Genomic DNA, 19458 nt, shown 5'->3' on the forward strand with positions numbered 1-19458 from the left:
TGATCAAACAGACTATACTGTAGCTCAGATTGCTCAAGAAGTAAATGCTGGTTCTGAAAGAAAAATAGGTCTCAGAGAATGCATCGCATTTTGTTGCGCAGACCACCACCAAAAGCACCAAAGCGGGCACGTGAGCATCAGAACTGGACCACGAGTCAATGGAAGAAGGTGGCCTGGACTGATGTTTTCTTTTAAATCACGTGAATGGCTGGGTGTGTGTGTGTCGCTTACCCGGGGAACACACGGCACCAGGATGCACTATGGAAAGAAGGCAAGCTGGTGGAGGTGTGATGCTTTAGGCAATGTTTTGCTGAACCTTGGGCCCTGCCATTCATGTGGATGTTACTTTGACACGTACGCATTGTTGCAGATCATGTACACCCTTTCATGGAGACTATAATGCGCCCTGACACAAAGCAAAATAGTGCAGGAATGGTTTGAGGAGCACAAAAAACAGTTTAAGGTGTTGGCCTCCAAATTCCCCAGATCTCAATCTAATTGAGCATCTGTGGGATGTGTTGAACAAACAAGTCTGATCCATGGAGGCCCCACCTCGCAACTAACAAGACTTAAAGGATCTGCTGCTAATATCTTGGAGCTAGATACCACAGCAGACCTTCAGGGGTCTATTGGACTCCATGCCTCAATGGGCCAGGGCTGTTTTGGCAGCAAAAGGGGGACCAACACAACATTAGGAAGGTGGTTATAATGTTGTGCCTGTTCAGTGCATATGCTAAAAAAAACAGCTTCATTCATAAAGCATATGGTTGCACAGTGTCTGTCAGTGACCTCAACCCATGTTATGCAATGTGTTTTTAGTTTTATTATATCCTTTGTCCCCAGTGGTGACACTCTGACTCTTGCGTAGGCAGCACTTGAAAACATCCTCTGCAGGAGATTGGGAACATCAGGTAATTTAGTCCTTTATGCAGATGAGTATTTTAAAATAGGCGCACACTGTTTGACACTTTGGATTAGTTAAATCTGAGTTAAAAGTGAGGAAAAACATGTATTTCAGATACCCTAAATGGGTGAATAGAAAGTGTTTTGTGCTCAGTTTGCTTTGTGAATGTTTATTAGGTTCGAATTAGCAGCGGAGAAGAGATGTTCTAGGTCATGTTGTTACTAATACACCTCGATTTTGCATAGGCGCAACAATGGATTTTTGAGGATAAACACATTTAACTGAGTTCATTTGCTTACAAATGCATGGCCCTGTTGGCCATTCAGCGTAAACACTCGAGCATCAGGAGTCTGTTAGGCCTGGCTTGGCCTTTCTACTCGAATGATTAGTCGCCTTTAATCAGACACAAATTAGTTTGAAGGGAACAAGCACGAATCCGGCAAGGTAACCAGAACCCAGTGTTTAAAGATGTATGAAGAGCCTTGAGGAGAAAGTAGAGTCTCTGCTAACTCATTTCACTAACAGTGAAACGTCCATACAGTGTTCTTCCTTCGTGAGCGCGCGTGGGACAGCCAGACGGGGCAGGTGGGGGGTTCCACCTGCTGAATGAACGCGGTCAGTATTGGGGAGTACCATGGGCTGCGGGTAGGCTCGGCCTTGCTAAGTATTGTAGCAGGTTGTATCATCATTGGCGTGTCAAAGGACTGTGATGCAGATGCTGTAGGGGGCATTTTTCTCGGAGCAGGGGGACTTGGTAAGTAGCAATTCTCTCTGTCTGACCGGCCAATAACACCATAGATATCTAAGGGGTGTACAAAACCACAATATTTAGATTAGTGGTAATCTGATATGGATTTTTCAATAATCAATTCCATCATTAAATGCTGGACAATCATCTTTAATTGTTTTTAATACACAAATTCAGTCAACTGTTCATTAAAGGGATATGTCAACTAAAAAAACCCTCCAAATAGTTTTTCTTCTTTGGAACACAGAAGGAAATATTTTCAGAATGTCCAAGATACTCTTATCCTTACAATGAGATTAAATGGTGACCATGGATTTCAGGCAAGAAATATTTGTGAATAATGGTTTAAATATTAGTCTGTCACACACACAGTTATTATATGATTCTGAAAGATTAAAAATATAGAATTGGAGTTATATTGAGTAGCCTACTTTTGTCAAGCTTTTTGATGCTTGACCATCTCTGGTCCCCATCGATTTTCACTGTATGGAAAAAAAAACAGCGTAGACATTTAATTAAAGCTACACTGTGTAACTTTTATAGTTTATTCTTAGCCAAAAAACACTTAGTACTTTCAAAAATATATGTGCTCATTAATGTATATTTACTTCTTTCAAGTTATAAAGTATTCTCGTAATATGCCATTGAAAATACATACGGGTGAGGGGTTCGAATGCCGATTGCCATGTTGCCCCTCCATCTTGAAAGTACATTAGCCAAAGAGGGACATACTCATAAATTCAAGCTTCACCTTTCGCGTTTGAACACTCGAAGGCACCGTGTCGAATGTGAAGAGGGGGATTGCCATGTTAATCTTGGACTAAATCAGCCACCGTAGGAGTTAAAATCAAATCAGAATTGAGAGGAACTGAAACTATTATTCACTGGATGGTCATATACCTTTTCACCGCTAGATGGGGGAAAATATCACACAGTGTAGCTTTAAGCTTCACAGGTTTGGAATAAAATTAGGGTGTGCGAATTACAGAATTTTTTTCTAATTGGGGAAACTTTCCTTTGAATTTGCTGCATTAATCTTCAGGGTTTTGCTGCTTCACTATTCCACAGAGCATGGCTCTTTTGCATATCATGCATTTTTAACACTACATCTAATCTCTGCTCCATATCAGCACACTTCCTCCTCACAGCATTATCCTTTGCCATTTGTCAGCAATAAATAATGAACCCATATTAAGAACGATGTTGGAATTGGCTGCATGTTTTTTATGTAATGCAGAGGTGTACTGAAGTATCCTCTTGCAGTCACTCATGTTGAGGTTTGCCCCAAAAAAGCACATCCATCATTCGATCCAGGTCTGTAATCCAAGCCACCTGCTTACGATGGTGGGTATGTAATCTACACAGGACCCTGTCACAATAGAGCTGCACAACACACCAGCAGCCTTTGATCTATTGTTCACTGCTGGAGAAAAGTCCGCATTACTTGTATAGGCCCTTGCAGGTACGTTATACATCATAATATTTAACCATCAAGTCAGACGATCAGGCTGATTGGCAGCTATTTACCTTAGTCAGAGTAGATGCCATATTTAATTGAATGCAAATGTGGCAGTTTTTTATTATTGATATTATTACTATTTATTTTATCTAAATTACGAGACTGCTGGGTTGTCTGCTGGGCAAATCCAACCATTGGGTTTAACAATGTACAAAAAAAATGTATTGAGTGTACTTATAATTATTTATTTACTATATACTATTGTTGTCACGTTTAACACAAAGAAAAACAAAAAAAACAAGAGGGGGAAAACCATAAACTAGAAATTCATAAAACTGAAACATCCACCGGAACTGGGACCACCGGAACACAATCCGCCAGAACTCGGACCACCGGAACACGATCCCCGGAACACGATCCACCGGCACAAGGACCACCTGAACACAAGCCACCGGAACTGGGACCACCAGAACACCATCCGCCGGAACTCGGACCACCGGAACACGATCCCCGGAACACGATCCACCGGCACAAGGACCACCTGAACACAAGCCACCGGAACTGGGACCACCGGCACTGGGACCACCAGAACACCATCCGCCGGAACTCGGACCACCAGAACACGATCCACCGGCACAAGGACCACCTGAACACAAGCCACCGGAACTGGTACCACCAGAACACCATCCGCCGGAACTCGGACCACCAGAACACGATCCACCGGCACAAGGACCACCTGAACACAAGCCACCGGAACTGGGACCACCAGAACACCATCCGCCGGAACTCGGACCACCAGAACACGATCCACCGGCACAAGGACCACCTGAACACAAGCCACCGGAACTTGGACCACCGGCACTGGGACCACCAGAGTTGTGGATGGTGTGCATCCCTGTGCTTCTCCCAAGCATGCAGGACTGCCACCACAAAGCATCCCAAACAGCCCTCCAGGCCATGTCTTGACTCGGGACCACCGGAACTGGGACCACCGGAACATGGTCCACCGGAACTGAGACCACCGGCACAGGGACCACCGGAGTTGTGGATAACGCCCTGTGTTTCTCCCAAGCATGCAGGAGTGCCACCACACAGCCTCCCATTACAGCCCTCCAGGCCATGTCTGGACTTGGGACCTCCGGACTCGGGACCCCTGGAACTAGGGGTTCAGGTGGTTTTACATGTTGTACCTTCTTTAATGCTAGTACCTTCTTGAAAAGTATTACCAGCATATATTATATTCAGCATTTAATGAAATATACACTGTAAAAATAGGGCAAAATATAAAGGAATTTTCTACGCACCCTAGCAGCAGCAAATATAATTTGCAGCAAGGGCATCTAGCAACACTTTGTTGGCTTGCGAGCTGGAAAAAAACCAAATTCTTGTCAGGCCAATCACATTTTTTATAGAGTCAGTGGGCGGGCTTAAATTTATGATGGCAGAATTGTGACGTTTCGAAACTTGAAAACAAAGATGATGACAAACAGCAGCCTTTAAAATCATCTTTGGCCACAACTCTGGAAGACTTGGAGTTAAGCTTTTCTTTGAGAAAAGAACAAAGAACGGCACTGAAGTCATTCTTAAAAAGAAAGATGTGTTCCCGAGGAGTTTTACCAAATGGACATGGCAAAAGTTAAATCTATCAACTTCACCTTCTTCATTGCTCTGGTTGGTTGTAGTGCTCTCCTATTGTGTGGAGAGGGAATTTAAAAGACAACCGTTTATCTCTTTATCCCCCCCAAAGGTCTGGATTGTTTTACCTGTATTTTGCACTACGGTGTGTTTTAAGGTTTAACGAAAATTTCAATAAAATTACTGGATAATGTCCAGGCAGAAAATGTCCATTTTCCATTTTCATTTTTACAGTGTAGCCTAACTATTAAATTCTTGTTTATTGAATTTGTATAAAAGCCTCACAATCGCAATCTTGCTGATGGTTTGAATATTCAAACATGTCAGTAACAACCTGTTAAACAACACAATCCCAGCCTCCTTCATTCGTGTCAAATCTACCCAGTCTAAAGTCCTATTCTTGAAGCCATCTCATCGCTGGCATGGCTGCACACATGGGTTCGGAGGTCTTTATTGGTGCGTGAACGTCTCTTCTGTCAAACGGGTCAGATCAATTCATGCGCCACGCTCTAAAGCATCAACCACGGTGATGGAGTCTGGGGTGAGTTAGGAGAGAAAGACTGAAGGAGATTAGAGGACACAAATGACAAAGAAGAGCCAGAAAGGGAAAATTGTAGGAGAGAGCAAACGCGAGCAAGACACGCGGTTGGTGAAGCCCCTCAGCATGCCGCAATCATGCCTGCCAGTGGCCTCTCATAACAGAAATTGGCCAAAACACAAAGCCAGCAGAGGTGCCTCATCCTTTTCAAACAGGAATTGATTCACAGCTTGAATTGTAGGTGCATAATCAAAATCCAGCACAGCCCCTGCAGTCTGTCTCGCCATCAGCCTTAGACCTCTCGAAAACAAAGGAAGACAGAACTTAACTGCACACTTTTATTATAGCCACAAGAATACAAAGTTTTAGGGAAGGCATGTCATATTGGAGTCAATGACTGAGTCTTACAATAAACTTAGCATGAAAGATTAGCAGGAAACAGAGCAAAAGTGCTCTTTTTCTTTCTACTTGACCATTATAATGCATAAATTGAGGTTCTTCAGTTTGCAGTGTAACGCAATATGCATGGGGGACGTCTTTAGTGTGCAGCTTTAACTCAGAGAGCCACCGAACAGAGAGAAATAACATTAGAGCTATTCTCTGAAAAGACTGGAACGTTAATTAAGAATTAAAAAGGTGTCAGCAGGACACAGGACTGAGCGATTGTGTCCACATCTATTGTTCTCTCTCTGTGTTCTTGTTCTGCAGGCCTCCTCATTTCCATCTACCCGTTCATAAGAACATGGCTCAACGTCCATCACATACTGCCCAATATAGGTGAGACTATGATGTATTATATTTCATAGCACCCATAACACTGGTCTGTAACATTCTGAATATAAGATTGTTATTACTGAAATACTGACTCCAAACTTGAATGTATATCTATAATGTATATTTCTCTGTCTGTAAGGCCAATACAATCTTCAAACAACTTTTTAAACATTTGTAAAATAAAAATGTCCTTTCTATTAATATTACACTTTATAACTTATAACTGCAGTTATATGAATATCCTTTTGTTTTGGTAAAGTCATCATTAAATAAAAATAGACATTCTTTTTTTATTTTTTTATGGAATATTGCAGTATTTATGATAAATTATTTATCTGTGGCCGTGCACATCATTATTTGATGTGGTAATAGTATTTACTTGAAATAATTTCCCCTCCCTCTTTCAATGACAGCTCTTCTCTGATGACTTGTTTACGGGTGTGAGGGCGGGACAACCTGTCACTCACATGACATCACAGCAATAGCAATCCTCAACCATCCAATCAATTCCTAATGGACAAAATCAAGTCCCACCCTACATTTCTTTCCAGTCACACTCTAGTTTAGTGTCCAATTCTCACTATTAACTATTATTAACTACAACTTTTGCCTTAATAAATTCCCAATGTAATGCTAATTAATAGTTAGTAAAGTAGTTGTTAAGTTATTGGTTAGGGTTAACGGACGTACAATATGGTAAATAAGGGATAATGTACACCCAGCCGGTTGTTATCGCAGAATAAACAGAGCGATCAGGACCTTGCATCATCCTGGGGGGGTTTATTCTGCAATAACACCCGGCTGGGTGTACATTATTCCGCTTATTACACGGCTACTAGTCTCAAATAAATTAGACACAAAATATTGTCTTGAGATTAAATATTTTATTAGCTATTACGCAAAGCTTCAACGAAGAAAAACAGTTCCAACCTGCTTTAAGCCTTTATCTATAGCTGCTAAATGTTGAAAATGAATGCTGAAAGGGTTAGTTCACCCAAAAATGAAACCAAACCTATGATTTACTCACCCTCAAGTTATCATAGATGTATATGACATTCTTCTTTCAGACAAATACAACCGGAGTTATGTTTAAAAAGTTCAGGCTAACGTTAATCCAAGCAGTAGTTGTAACGTTAGCTGTTTTTGAAGGCCATAAAAAATGCAGCTGTCCGTCAAATAATGTGCTCCACACGCCTCCAATGGGTTAATAGAGCCTTCTGATTCGAATCGATTCGTTTGTGTAAGAAAAATATCCATATTTAAAACTTTATAAAGGAACCCTGCCTTGAAGTCTTCCATTGTAGCCATGGCTGTTTATGTATTTAACAGCCACAAGATGGCGCCAGTGTTAAGCATAGAAGTAGTACCGGTCAAGATAACTCGTAGTACCCGTATGAGCGGTTGTTATTTGGGAATAACATACCGCTGGAATACGCGATTGACCAATCAGAAGCAAGTATTTCACAGAGCCGTCTAATAATGCAGAATAAGGCATTGATTGTTGATGTTCTTTATAAGTACTAATAAAAGTCATATGCATGCTGATAAGCAACTAGTCAATAGTGAGAATTGGACCCTAAATGGCTTGTTCAAGAAGCCATTTTTCTCAGATACGGGAAGAAAAAATATTGCAACTTCTGTTTCACGCTGACTTTAAAATCAAATACAAAACTTAAAAGCTCTTCTCAATTCACAGCCGAATGGTGCACAAATAGGGTGCTTATCAATTATAATTAAATGCTGTATAAATTTTCACTTGATTATGCTGTTGTAACATGAGATTAGTTTGCTTAATGTGTGATGAGAGACCAACGATGTTGCAACACTAACATGACAACATCTAATTTTCTCAGGCAACTTCAGAGTGCATCCAATGGCTACAAATTCAAATCCAGCCCCTGAACTGCCTGTGGCTACACTCACACGAGAGGGTAAATGGCTTTTCTATGTCACGTGGATACGCACACACAAACCCGTTCAAACACATCTCTCTGCTTCCAGTCTGACAATTGAAGACTGATTTCCTATGACACCATTTTAGAGTGACTATTTTCTCAGGGTCAATGTAGAGCTGTCTGCTGCTTCTCATTTGCACTCTCTCTGGCCTGCTGGATCTGAGGCAGGAGCTCTGTTCCAGGCTATTAAATGGTATTATGGATTTAATGGGTAATAACTAAAACTCCATATCCAATGAAGACTAATTCTTACATCATAATTGTTTTGTTTGATAATTGCTGCAACTCTTGTTGAACTTAACAGAAAACAGCAATGTCAGTGCCCTAATACTAACACAACCACAGCCATAAAACTGAATATATTAAACACAGTGTTCCTGTAACTGAAACAGTGGAGCGATGGGTTCGATTACCAGGCAATGCATGAACTAAAAAGTATTGAATGCAATGTAATTCCATTTGGATAAAAGTGTTGCCAAATGCTTAAATGTAAAGTATCAGTGCTCAGTATGCAAATGTACACCTTTGCCAATAATGAAAAACATACAGCTAAACCTATTTTTGCTGAATCAAATGCCATGTTTACACTTTATTTTGATAGTCCACCACTTTAGACATTCTACTAACTTAAAGCAATTGTCAACTAACACTTATTAATATGCAAAAACATGTAAACTAAATCATATTAGTTTTAGTAGGCTGGTCCGGATTCAGTAGTTTGTATTCGCTGTGATTATTATTAATGTTTTTATCTTCGATTATCTGAATCATGCACCATCATATACTGTAGTAATAGGCTGAATTTATATTTGCCACATTTTAAGTCTTGCAGTTATTTTCGGACCCACTTTATATATATATATATATATATATATATATATATATATATATATATATATATATATATATATATATATATATATATATATATATATATATATATATATATATATATATATATATATATTATATAACTACTATGTACTAACATTTTAATTAATAATTTGATACAATGCACTTATTGTGTACATACATGTTTTTACATTGTACTTACATTTAAAAAAAATACCTGCATGTAATTTCATCTGTAATTAATTTCTGTAGTTACATTTGTAATTACACAGTTGGCACTTCCCTTACCCCTAACCCTACCCTTAAACTGACACACACCACCACACCTATCACTAACTCTACCCGTATCCCACTTCAATATCAGCAAAGTTGGTGGCAATACAATCTGAACCCAGTAAGTACATTGTACTTATTTTTTGATGTAAGTACATAGTACTTAAGGCCACCTAATATACAGTGGGGCCCTATTTTCTATTGAATTTACATACAGTAATCTGCAAATATATGAAACTACAAATTTGTAAAGGGCAAACAATATATTGTCAGTATGACCCAATGAAAGCCAAAGAGGTGGATCCTGGTCGCCATTATTCTAGGTGCAGCCCCAATATTGTAGCCTGACGTCATCATACTCAATTCTAGTCAGAATATGAGTCGGATACTGTTCCATTGGGCTGTGATTATGGGGCGTTTCAACCGAACCAGGAAAGACCTCAGTTGGATAGACCTACAACCAATCAGAGCAACGAAGTGATGCATAATGCTAGTTGTCAAATGTCGTGGTTTTCGCGAGTCTGTGGTTTTCCCGTGGGTTGTTTTCCATGTCCACAGGTTGAAGTGAAGCAAGTGACCTCAATTATGTGATATATAAACCCAGGAATGCAAATTTTAGCAGGCCACCTTGCCAAAATAACACATTTTACAGAGAACCCCCTCAAGAAGCTATTGTTTTGGGCTAGTAGTTGGCGGGTTTTGTTGTAAAAACTTGGCAACCATGTCTGCACGCGCTGGAATAAACAATCTTTGCCGGTGTTGTAAATAAAAAAAAGTCTTTAAGGATACACAGAGTATACTTACCAACATGATCATCATTTCTGAGAGAAATAGTGAAGGTAAATGCATATAAGAATTGCTCCATTTAGGATTAGAACAAATTCATTATTTTATGAATTATGCTATTGTTTATTATCTGTCCATCATCGTCTAAAGCCCGCCCTTACAATTTCATTGATCCGAACAGTTTCTGTTCAGGCATAATTACTGTATAGTTAGAATGGCATCCAGGCCACCAATATTGATCCTCCATGGCAGTTTCAAAAGATTGTGGCTAATCACTTATCCTGCTCAATGAAAAATTAATGATGTTCTAGCAGGTAGCCTAACTATATCCGAGCAGCTTCCTGTGCTATGCCAATCCCACATCTTGATTTTATCAGTCTTTACATGAGTCACCTGCATGAGCCCGACAATACAAGTCAGGTTAATTAAGTTACAAAAATCATCAAATTAACATAATCAAATTTCCCCTGTCAACTTTACTGAAAATTTCACTTGAGTAACTACACAGTAAGGTTTTTATTGTATTTTATATAACTGATAGGGAATTAACTGTGTGGGGCAATCCAGGATTGTCTTTTAGACAGTTATGTTTTGTTATATGTTTCCTGTGCAGTAGACCTATCTATAGTTACTAAGCTCTCTTTCTTTGTCACCTTAATAACTGATTTCATTCACCTGTGTTCCCCTGTTACGTGCAAATGGAATTATGAATACCATCTCAAATCAAAATTTCTTATAGCATGTGTGGGCTACTTTGAGTTTGGGGAACTCCTTCGTTCTGTGATTTCTGTAAAACAGCAATTCGTGACAAAATACATTAAAACAACTAAATATCAAGATATACTGCTGCAACCCTCGCATTAGTGTAACATGTATATACAAATTATACCGTTAAATATGCATTATTTAGTCAAATTCAAAATTCAAAGAGGCTGCTTACTTATTTGTGTATTATATCAGGAAAATAAAAGATCCAGCAAAAATCACATCTGCTGTCCTGTGTCTAGCTTCACAAATCTACCAATGAAGAACTTTTATTTAATTACTGATGTCGCTGGCAGTATATATATATATATATATATATATATATATATATATATATATATATATATATATATATATATATATTTTTTTTTTTTTTTTTTTGTAATTTGCTGACAAGGTAAAATGTAAAAATATATAGTGTTATAAATGTGTATTACATTAACTTTACTAGATTTGCAGCGTTGATAACTGGAAATGCATCATCACAGATTGTGAAAAGGGTCCATAATCAGCATTTGTGATCTATAGGTTGAAGGAATTAGTAAATGAGCAACATTATTTAACAGTATTTTGAAACATGGCTGTGGGCACGTCTAGTTATGAAATGACTGCAGCCATGAGATGAGCTACCAGGAAACCAAGTTCATTTAATCAGAAAGCTCACTCTTTGCCCTGCATGCTGTGGAAATTACATTGAAACGTGTCAATCCCAGCCCAGCCAAGCAGCCACTGTGTGTCCTTGTTGCCTCTTCACTGGCCATTTCCTGCTTCAGTCTGCACATCTGTTTCTGCCCCATATAATGCACAGTCGTTATGAGATTTGTGCTCAGTTGAATAGATTGATAATATAGAAAAAAACAACGACAACTCTAATTTGATATGATGCCTCATTTCCTATACAGTTGATTTTCTTGTTTTTTTTTTTCAGAGAAGATACACTTATATTATCAGACCTTCAGGCTTGATATGAATTCAAAGTATTCTTTAAAACTGTGTGTGCATGGTTTGGCAGCAAAAGGCTATAAAAAGTATGATTATGCAGTAAATTTTCACGGGCTGTATTATGCCCTCAGAGCACGCAGCAGTCATGCACTGAATCATGTAAACAGGCAACAGGGATGTGTTGAGCGAATGAACAGCAGTCTCATATTGTGCCCTCTGTCTGAGTCTACGGCCCTTTCTCAGGCATCAGCTAAGGACAAAAAAAAAGAGTAAAACATGTTGTTCCCCATTCAATATGATTATTACTTGTATTAATACTACCACTAATAATAATAATAGTCACATTGCTGTACAATCCAAAAACAAATGACTCAGAGGGCCCTATTTTAATGATCTGAGCATATGGTCTGAAGCGAATGGCGTAGGTGCACTTACTGAATCCCCTTTTGCTAGTTTAACGGCAGAAAAAATGTCCTGCAAGCCAGACACAAAATCCAAAAGGGTTTTACCTAGTCTCCTAATGAGTCATGGGTGTGTTTTGGGCGTAAATTGCAATACACCAATCCATGGGCGTTGGAAGCAAATAAAAAGTGGATGGGTCCTCTCTGGGACTAACATTAGATTCCATTTACATTAAATACAAACATACTGCCATTTACTAAACGACTGATTAGGACAGACAAAGTTACGGAAATCACTGAGTAATTTACCATGGCTATAGTGCAGGGGTAAGACACGTCATCATGTTTTTATGCAAATCAATCAGAGGTTCGAATCCGCCTTTTGCTACACTTGCTCTACTCCCTTTTTCCATCACGAATCAGATCGGAAAGGCATTTATTTTCAAAAAACATTGAGAAATTATTAGAAAAGTGGAAGTAAAGCATCTAACGTGTTTAATAATAATTAGAGACGATAAAAGTGAGTGGGTCCAATATCACCGGTCGTAAAAAGTGGCAGGGGTCGCTCAAAAGTTACCAGTTTTGACCACAGCGAAGCACCGTATCATTGCGTTTCCCTGTAATTTGGATGCATTTTAAAGACCTAGCCTACACTTTTATTACTGAAATGCTGGAAAGTATTTACAAGAATAAGCTTTCTTATTCTTGTAAATTCTTGTATTCTTGTTCTTCCTAAAAGAGAGAGGAAAAAAAACGTAAATATTTTAAATGAGGCGCCATTACGCCAGTAACGTTAGGTTGTTGTTCTCTCAGGATTTTTTAAGAAATTTAAAATGACTGTCTTACTGCGTCCAACCTCAGCAGCGATGGCACGTTGCGAAAGGCCTTGCTTGTGCAGCTCAACAATCCTGCCACATTCAAAGAGAGAAAGCCTTTTTGCCTTTGCCATCAGGAGATCTTGACAGTATGACTGCTTGAAGGACAATGACATGAATGCCATATTTTTGTGCAGATTTGACCTTTTTATGGCTATGGTCTTAAACTTTTGATCAGCTGATGAACGGCCTGTTTGAGTTTAAATGCAGTTTTCAATAAATTGCCTACTCTCTATTTTTTGTCTCTTGCTCCTGTTTCTTCTTTTGGCATTTTGAAGCTGCACTTACAACCCGGTTATGATCCACAAGTGCGAAATGTGTAAAACTTGCAATGCATCCCCTAGTCTTAAGATTTTGTTCAGGAGTGTATGTTTCTCATTACACATTTTGGAAGATGATTGGTGTGGGTACATGCTATTCAAGTCTCACTTCAGGTCGGAATATACTGAAATCCGTAATATGCAAAAACCACATGCCTGCTTTTTCCTGTCTCATTCTTAGGGACTCAAAGCCAGCTTAATGTAGAACGTTCGAAGAGCCGGATGGGAACATTTGTGGAGGCAGCCGCTCCTACGGCAGCCGAGGGCTCACAGGATGATGGGTGAGACATATGTTTACCGCCTATTCCAAAACACTGATGTTTAGCTTAAGAGATTAAGGATTTGTTTACAAGTCAACGATGTACTAAAAATGGAAAAGTTTGGGAATTTTGAAACCAGTTTTCAAAAGTTAGCATTTTCAGGCAGGCCCCTAAAACGCTGTTGTCATGTACACAAATGGCCAAAACATACACATTTTTTAATTTTTTAGTTGAAAACAGTGTCGTGTTAATGGCCCCTGAATAAGCAAGTTCATCTATACAGCTTTTGCCCTGGGTAAATCATTATGTCATTCACATATTCATAACTTTACATTAGTGAGGTATCCAAATTAAACTCACACACACACGTATACTCCCCTCATTACATTTGCGACACATTGAATTCCCTCTCTCAATATATCAGTCTCTCTCTAGGGCCAGAGAGTAATTTGATTCTTCTAGCAGGCAGTGGTGCCAAACAGCAGACGTCTTTGTGGCTCACTGGAGGAACGGAGTGATTGGGATTTCCTCTTGCTTTGAGAGAGGCTTTTTGCTCCCTGTTGAGTTCACACATTATATTCTACGCTAGGAGCCAATCACTTCCAGGACATTATTTTGATTGACCCTCTTTGTGACATGATTTTACGGACATATAAGAACCACTACAGAATAGCAAGATTGGTCTATTTTCTGCAAATCTTTCACCTGCATGAGTTGGCTTTGGAGTTTAATGTGCATTGCACAAACTGGACATAGAATTGAGCCAGAAAGTCTTTTCTGGTCGAATACACCCTCTTAAAAAATGGAAAAAGGAAGGTGTCAACCGCTCCCTATTGAGCTTATTGGACTCAAACCAACAAAAAAAAGTTTCCGTGGATGTAGTTGTCATGGCGACACCACTGCCTTCACTCATAGGGACATTTATGTTGCATGAGGAACCATACTTGGCACTGCCTATTCAACTAAATACGATTTTAATCATTTTCATTATAAGCATTGTATTTCTTCTCCTAGGCCTTCTGCAGATGTTCCAGATATCTTGGGCAGGCGAAAGTTTAAGTCGCCATCTTCTGATCAAGACCCTTCATAATGGCTGGATCCACTGAGACTCATCATTAAAGAATTAAAGAGCAAACAGTATTAATTTCACAATAAGCAAGGCTGATCTCTGCTTACATCTCATTACTGTATCCTATCTGATTTCACTCATTCAAACAAGGTGTCTGCTCTAATACTAAAATAATGTTTGATAAAAGCAACGAGCAAGCTGAAAATGACAACCATGTGCTTTAAGTCATAGTTCACCCAAGAAATTAAGCATCTGTCACCATTTGCTCACTCTCATGTTGCTCCAAATCTGTGTGACTTACTTTCTTCTGTGAAACATTAAAGGAGACATTTTAAAGAATGTTTCAGTTGGTTTTGTCCATATACAGTGAAAGTCAATCGGCTTTCACAATGTAATGGAAGCAAGCTAGTACTGTGTGAGGAAACCTCACTGCCCTGGCTTCAAGATGACTAGCGAATGACATTTGAGGCTGCAGACGTGATAGTTGTGATAGTTACCTCCCATGCTGGTTAGAACCCCGCTCGGAACAGGTCAAGTACGACTGGTTACATTTGGTGCCATGACCCAGATGGGAGTAAGATTTAGGGTGCAGAGTGTAATGAAGGCAAGTTAGTAAGAGCTATGCGAGAAAACCTTTCTACCTTTTCCTCAAGACACATACTATAATAATAATAATAATAGATTTTATTTATAATGCACTTTTCATTCTGAAGAATCTCAAAGTGCAACAAAGGGAACAAATAACAACAACAACAAAAATGAATAACAAGTAAAAATATAGAATAAAACAACATAAATAAAAAATTAAAAAAATCAACCAACACAGACAACTGAACAGAAACAGAGCTGATGGTAAACAGAAACAGAGCTAATGGTGAACAGAAAACAGAGCCGATGGTGAACAGAAACAGAGCTGATGGTAAACAGAAACAGAGCTAATGGTGAACAGAAAACAGAGCTGATGGTGAACAGAAACAGAGCTGATGGTGAACAGAAAACAGAGCTGATGGTGAACAGAAACAGAGCTGATGGTGAACAGAAACAGAGCTGATGGTGAACAGAAACAGAACTGATGATGAACAGAAACCGAGCTGATGGTGAACAGAAACAGAGCTGATGGTAAACAGAAACAGAGCTGATGGTGAACAGAAACAGAGCTGATGGTGAACAGAAACAGAGCTGATGGTGAACAGAAACAGAGCTGATGGTGAACAGAAACAGAGCTGATGGTAAACAGAAACAGGGCTGATGGCGAACAGAAACAGAGCTGATGGTGAACAGAAACAGAGCCGATGGTGAACAGAAACAGGGCTGATGGTGAACAGAAAACAGAGCCGATGGTGAACAGAAAACAAAGCCGATGGTGAACAGAAAACAGAGCCGATGGTAAACAGAAAACAGAGCCGATGGTGAACAGAAAACAGAGCCGATGGTGAACAGAAAACAGAGCCGATGGTAAACAGAAAACAGAGCCGATGGTGAACAGAAAACAGAGCCGATGGTAAACAGAAAACAGAGCCGATGGTGAACAGAAAACAGAGCCGATGGTGAACAGAAAACAGAGCCGATGGTGAACAGAAAACAGAGCCGATGGTTAACAGAAAACAGAGCCGATGGTGAACAGAAAACAGAGCTGATGGTGAACAGAAAACAGAGCCGATGGTAAACAGAAAACAGAGCCGATGGTAAACAGAAAACAGAGCCGATGGTGAACAGAAACAGAGCCGATGGTGAACAGAAACAGGGCTGATGGTGAACAGAAACAGAGCTGATGGTGAACAGAAACAGAGCTGATGGTGAACAGAAACAGAGCTGACGGTGAACAGAAACAGAGCTGACGATGAACTGAAACAGAGCTGATGATGAATAGAAACAGAGCTGATGGTGAACAGAAACAGAGCTGATGGTGAACAGAAACAGAGCTGCTGGTAAACAGAAACAGAGCTGATGGTGAACAGAAACAGAGCTGATGATGAACAGAAACAGAGCTGATGGTGAACAGAAACAGAGCTGACGGTGAACAGAAACAGAGCTGATGGTGAACAGAAACAGAGCTGACGGTGAACAGAAACAGAGCTGCTGGTGAACAGAAACAGAGCTGACGGTGAACAGAAACAGAGCTGATGGTGAACAGAAACAGAGCTGATGATGAACAGAAACAGAGCTGATGGTGAACAGAAACAGAGCTGATGGTGAACAGAAACAGAGCTGATGGTGAACAGAAACAGAGCTGATGATGAACAGAAACAGAGCTGCTGGTGGAAGTCAAGCTCCAGTACACTGTGGTCCACTCCATGTATTACATTTCTTCCAGCGCTAGAGGCAGTGTCCTGATGACGTCGTTGAGGGATGACAAGTGAAGACCAGATGATGGGTCTTCATGACGATTCAGACGATGGGGATCGCTGCAGCACCACGCAGGAGGCAAACAAAGTTTATCGGGCACTTCTGTGGACACACCGGGGTCGGCGCAGAAGTCCAAGCCGTTCCACGGCCACAATCGAGAAGCGGAACATCCCAACATCACGCCAGACGCTGATGGCGCTAACCCAGTGCAAACTTCAGCCACCATGCAGCTCAAGCCCGAGGGAGACCACTGAGACCACCAGTGAGCAGCCGACACCCAGAAGAGAGAGCAGTCGCAGCGAGCAACATGAAATGTCCTTCAAACCAGAACCAACCGCAACTATTCAAACATAAACATCAGAGAAGCGGTGGAAAACAGCGAATGGCGAACAAAGTCCTCTCAGTGGCTGCCAGCAATCAGCAACAGTCCCAGTTGTAGCTCTGACTGTTAGACTAGTCACAACATAATAAAATAAAATAAAATCTAAATCTAACTGTACAGTTAACATGATTTGTGGGTGGATACTAGCGTCTGAGGTTAGAGGCTGCAGCTTTTGCCGTCTTTGTTAAAGCATCTGCCTCCCATGCTGGAGATGCTAGTTTGAATTCATAGATCTTTCATTCACTCTCTTCCATTGTACCATGAAACCATGGTATCAAGGCCCCACCCACACACCTGCAAATGTTCCTGTGAAACAAACATTTATGGAAATGTATAAATTAAAGTTAAAAGCTCCAATCTCCTCCTCCTGAAAATCTTGAAAAAAGTCAGTTGATACCTGTAATGGAGTTTGTAGAAGGTAAGGAAGGAGGCGGAAACCGGCGAACATTCAACAACTTTTAATTCAAAACAATAAACAAAACAAAACAAAAGTAACGCGGGCAGCCCCTCATGGACGACTGCCTGCACACACACAACAAAACGTAAACCAAAACATAACAAAGTCCAGGCCTGGTCCTCTCTCGTCTTCCACTGTCGTCTCGCCTCCTTTTATGCTCCTGTCACTCCGCCGTGAGACGAGACCGGTGTGGCGCGCAGCTGGCGCTCATTAACACTTGCCAACGGCCCGCTCTCATGGTCCCTTGTTTAGCTGCTTGCCACATACCCCCATCGGCCCTCGCAGGCCGGGGGTACTCCCCAGACTGCACTCTATTCCACCATCCGGGTTAGGACAGAGAGGCGAGAAAAACGGAGCCAGGAGCATGCGGAGAGAATTCAACAGCTTAGATACGGTGTGTCTTCCTCTGCTTGTAAACAAATTCCTCTCTTCTGGGTCATATTCTCGCGTATGGGTCATGGTGCTTCATGACTTCACATCAGAGGCCCAGACGGAAGACAAGAACTTGTTGAATAAAGTCGTTATTTTGATTAGTCCCCCCCCCCCACACACACAAAAAAAACTAATTCTTGTCGCTTCAAAAAATTATTGTAGAACCACTGTAGTGAGATGGACTTTTTAATGATGTCTTTAATGCCTTTTATGTGTCTTGAGAGAGGAAATGGAGGCCTTTCTGAGCCATCAAATTGCAACATAAATATCTTTATTTGTGCTTCAATGATGAACAAAGGTCTTACAGCAAGTAATTAATGACAGAATTTTCATTTCTGGGTTAACTAACCCTTTAAAGTGCTCACTTTGTAGATGAAGTGCTCTTTGCACAGACATTGCACAAACTGAATTACACAAACAAAATAAAATGTAGAAAATTATCACATGAAAATTCTATTCAAATGTCTTTGTGTCATGTCAACACACACTTATAAACACACATTTTCCTGATCTACCTTCTCTCTGACACACTATATTTTAACGGTAGTCCTTTTGCAGCACTAGAAATGACTCAGAGAATCACATACTGCGTGAACACGTAACGTGCATGGCACAGAATCATTGTACATCCCACGCAGACCATCAGTGACACTCTGAGGCTGAATATGCAGTATCTGTCCTTGCATGGCGACAACGAAGAGGGACACTGCCTGCTGTTGCTAAGAGCTCTGACGTACACTAATGACTGAATTATACACCATTGTACTGGGTGTCTCACACAACCACACTAGAGAGAAGTTTCACACGACTTGGAAAAAAATAACTTCATGATGATCTGAAGAAACAGTAGAGCTTATTCAAAAGGCAGTTAAAGATAACTACACAAAACTATTCACCAAAAATGTTACTGATAAAATGATTCATATAAATAAGAAGTGAACTGTGAGACCATTACGATGCTCATGGTGATATTGTGACGTATCATGGCCAACACAACTATTCAAAGTACACTAAAGTATAATAGAGTTTTATGCTGCGCTATTTTGTAGATGACCTTACACAAATGTACAATGGTAACCATAGCCGGAGACAAAGTATATGATGGCAATTCAGGCATCAATTATGTCTCATTTTTACAGTGTCTGTTTATGATTGGCCGTATATAAGGCTCCTTTTACAAAGTAAAGCTGACCTTCACATAACATTTACCATGGTAACCATCCCACATTAATTTATTATTATTTTACAGAAGTAACTATAAATAAGGCCTAGCTAATGTATTTTG

At 40.1% G+C, this 19458-nt stretch overlaps 1 protein-coding gene across 1 annotated transcript; it reads left to right on the forward strand.

The window, feature by feature from the left end:
* Positions 1–1482: 1482 nt before the first annotated feature.
* Positions 1483–14770, forward strand: kncn (kinocilin). The gene is made up of 5 exons (XM_067453123.1): positions 1483–1658; positions 5993–6061; positions 7912–7989; positions 13409–13508; positions 14502–14770. Exons 1-5 carry the CDS (start codon positions 1511–1513, stop codon positions 14575–14577), a joined length of 471 nt encoding a protein of 156 aa, XP_067309224.1. The 5' UTR covers positions 1483–1510; the 3' UTR covers positions 14578–14770.
* The last annotated feature ends 4688 nt before the right edge of the window (positions 14771–19458 follow it).

Source organism: Pseudorasbora parva, chromosome 9 (assembly GCF_024679245.1).
Source record: "Pseudorasbora parva isolate DD20220531a chromosome 9, ASM2467924v1, whole genome shotgun sequence".
Lineage (NCBI taxonomy): Eukaryota > Metazoa > Chordata > Actinopteri > Cypriniformes > Gobionidae > Pseudorasbora > Pseudorasbora parva.

Coding starts and splice junctions, on each gene's coding strand:
- kncn (XM_067453123.1), top strand. CDS start 1,511: ATGAACGCGGTCAGTATTGGGGAGTACCATGGGCTGCGGGTAGGCTCG. Junction 1,659..5,992: donor TCTCGGAGCAGGGGGACTTG/GTAAGTAGCAAT, acceptor CTTGTTCTGCAG/GCCTCCTCATTTCCATCTAC. Junction 6,062..7,911: donor TCACATACTGCCCAATATAG/GTGAGACTATGA, acceptor TAATTTTCTCAG/GCAACTTCAGAGTGCATCCA.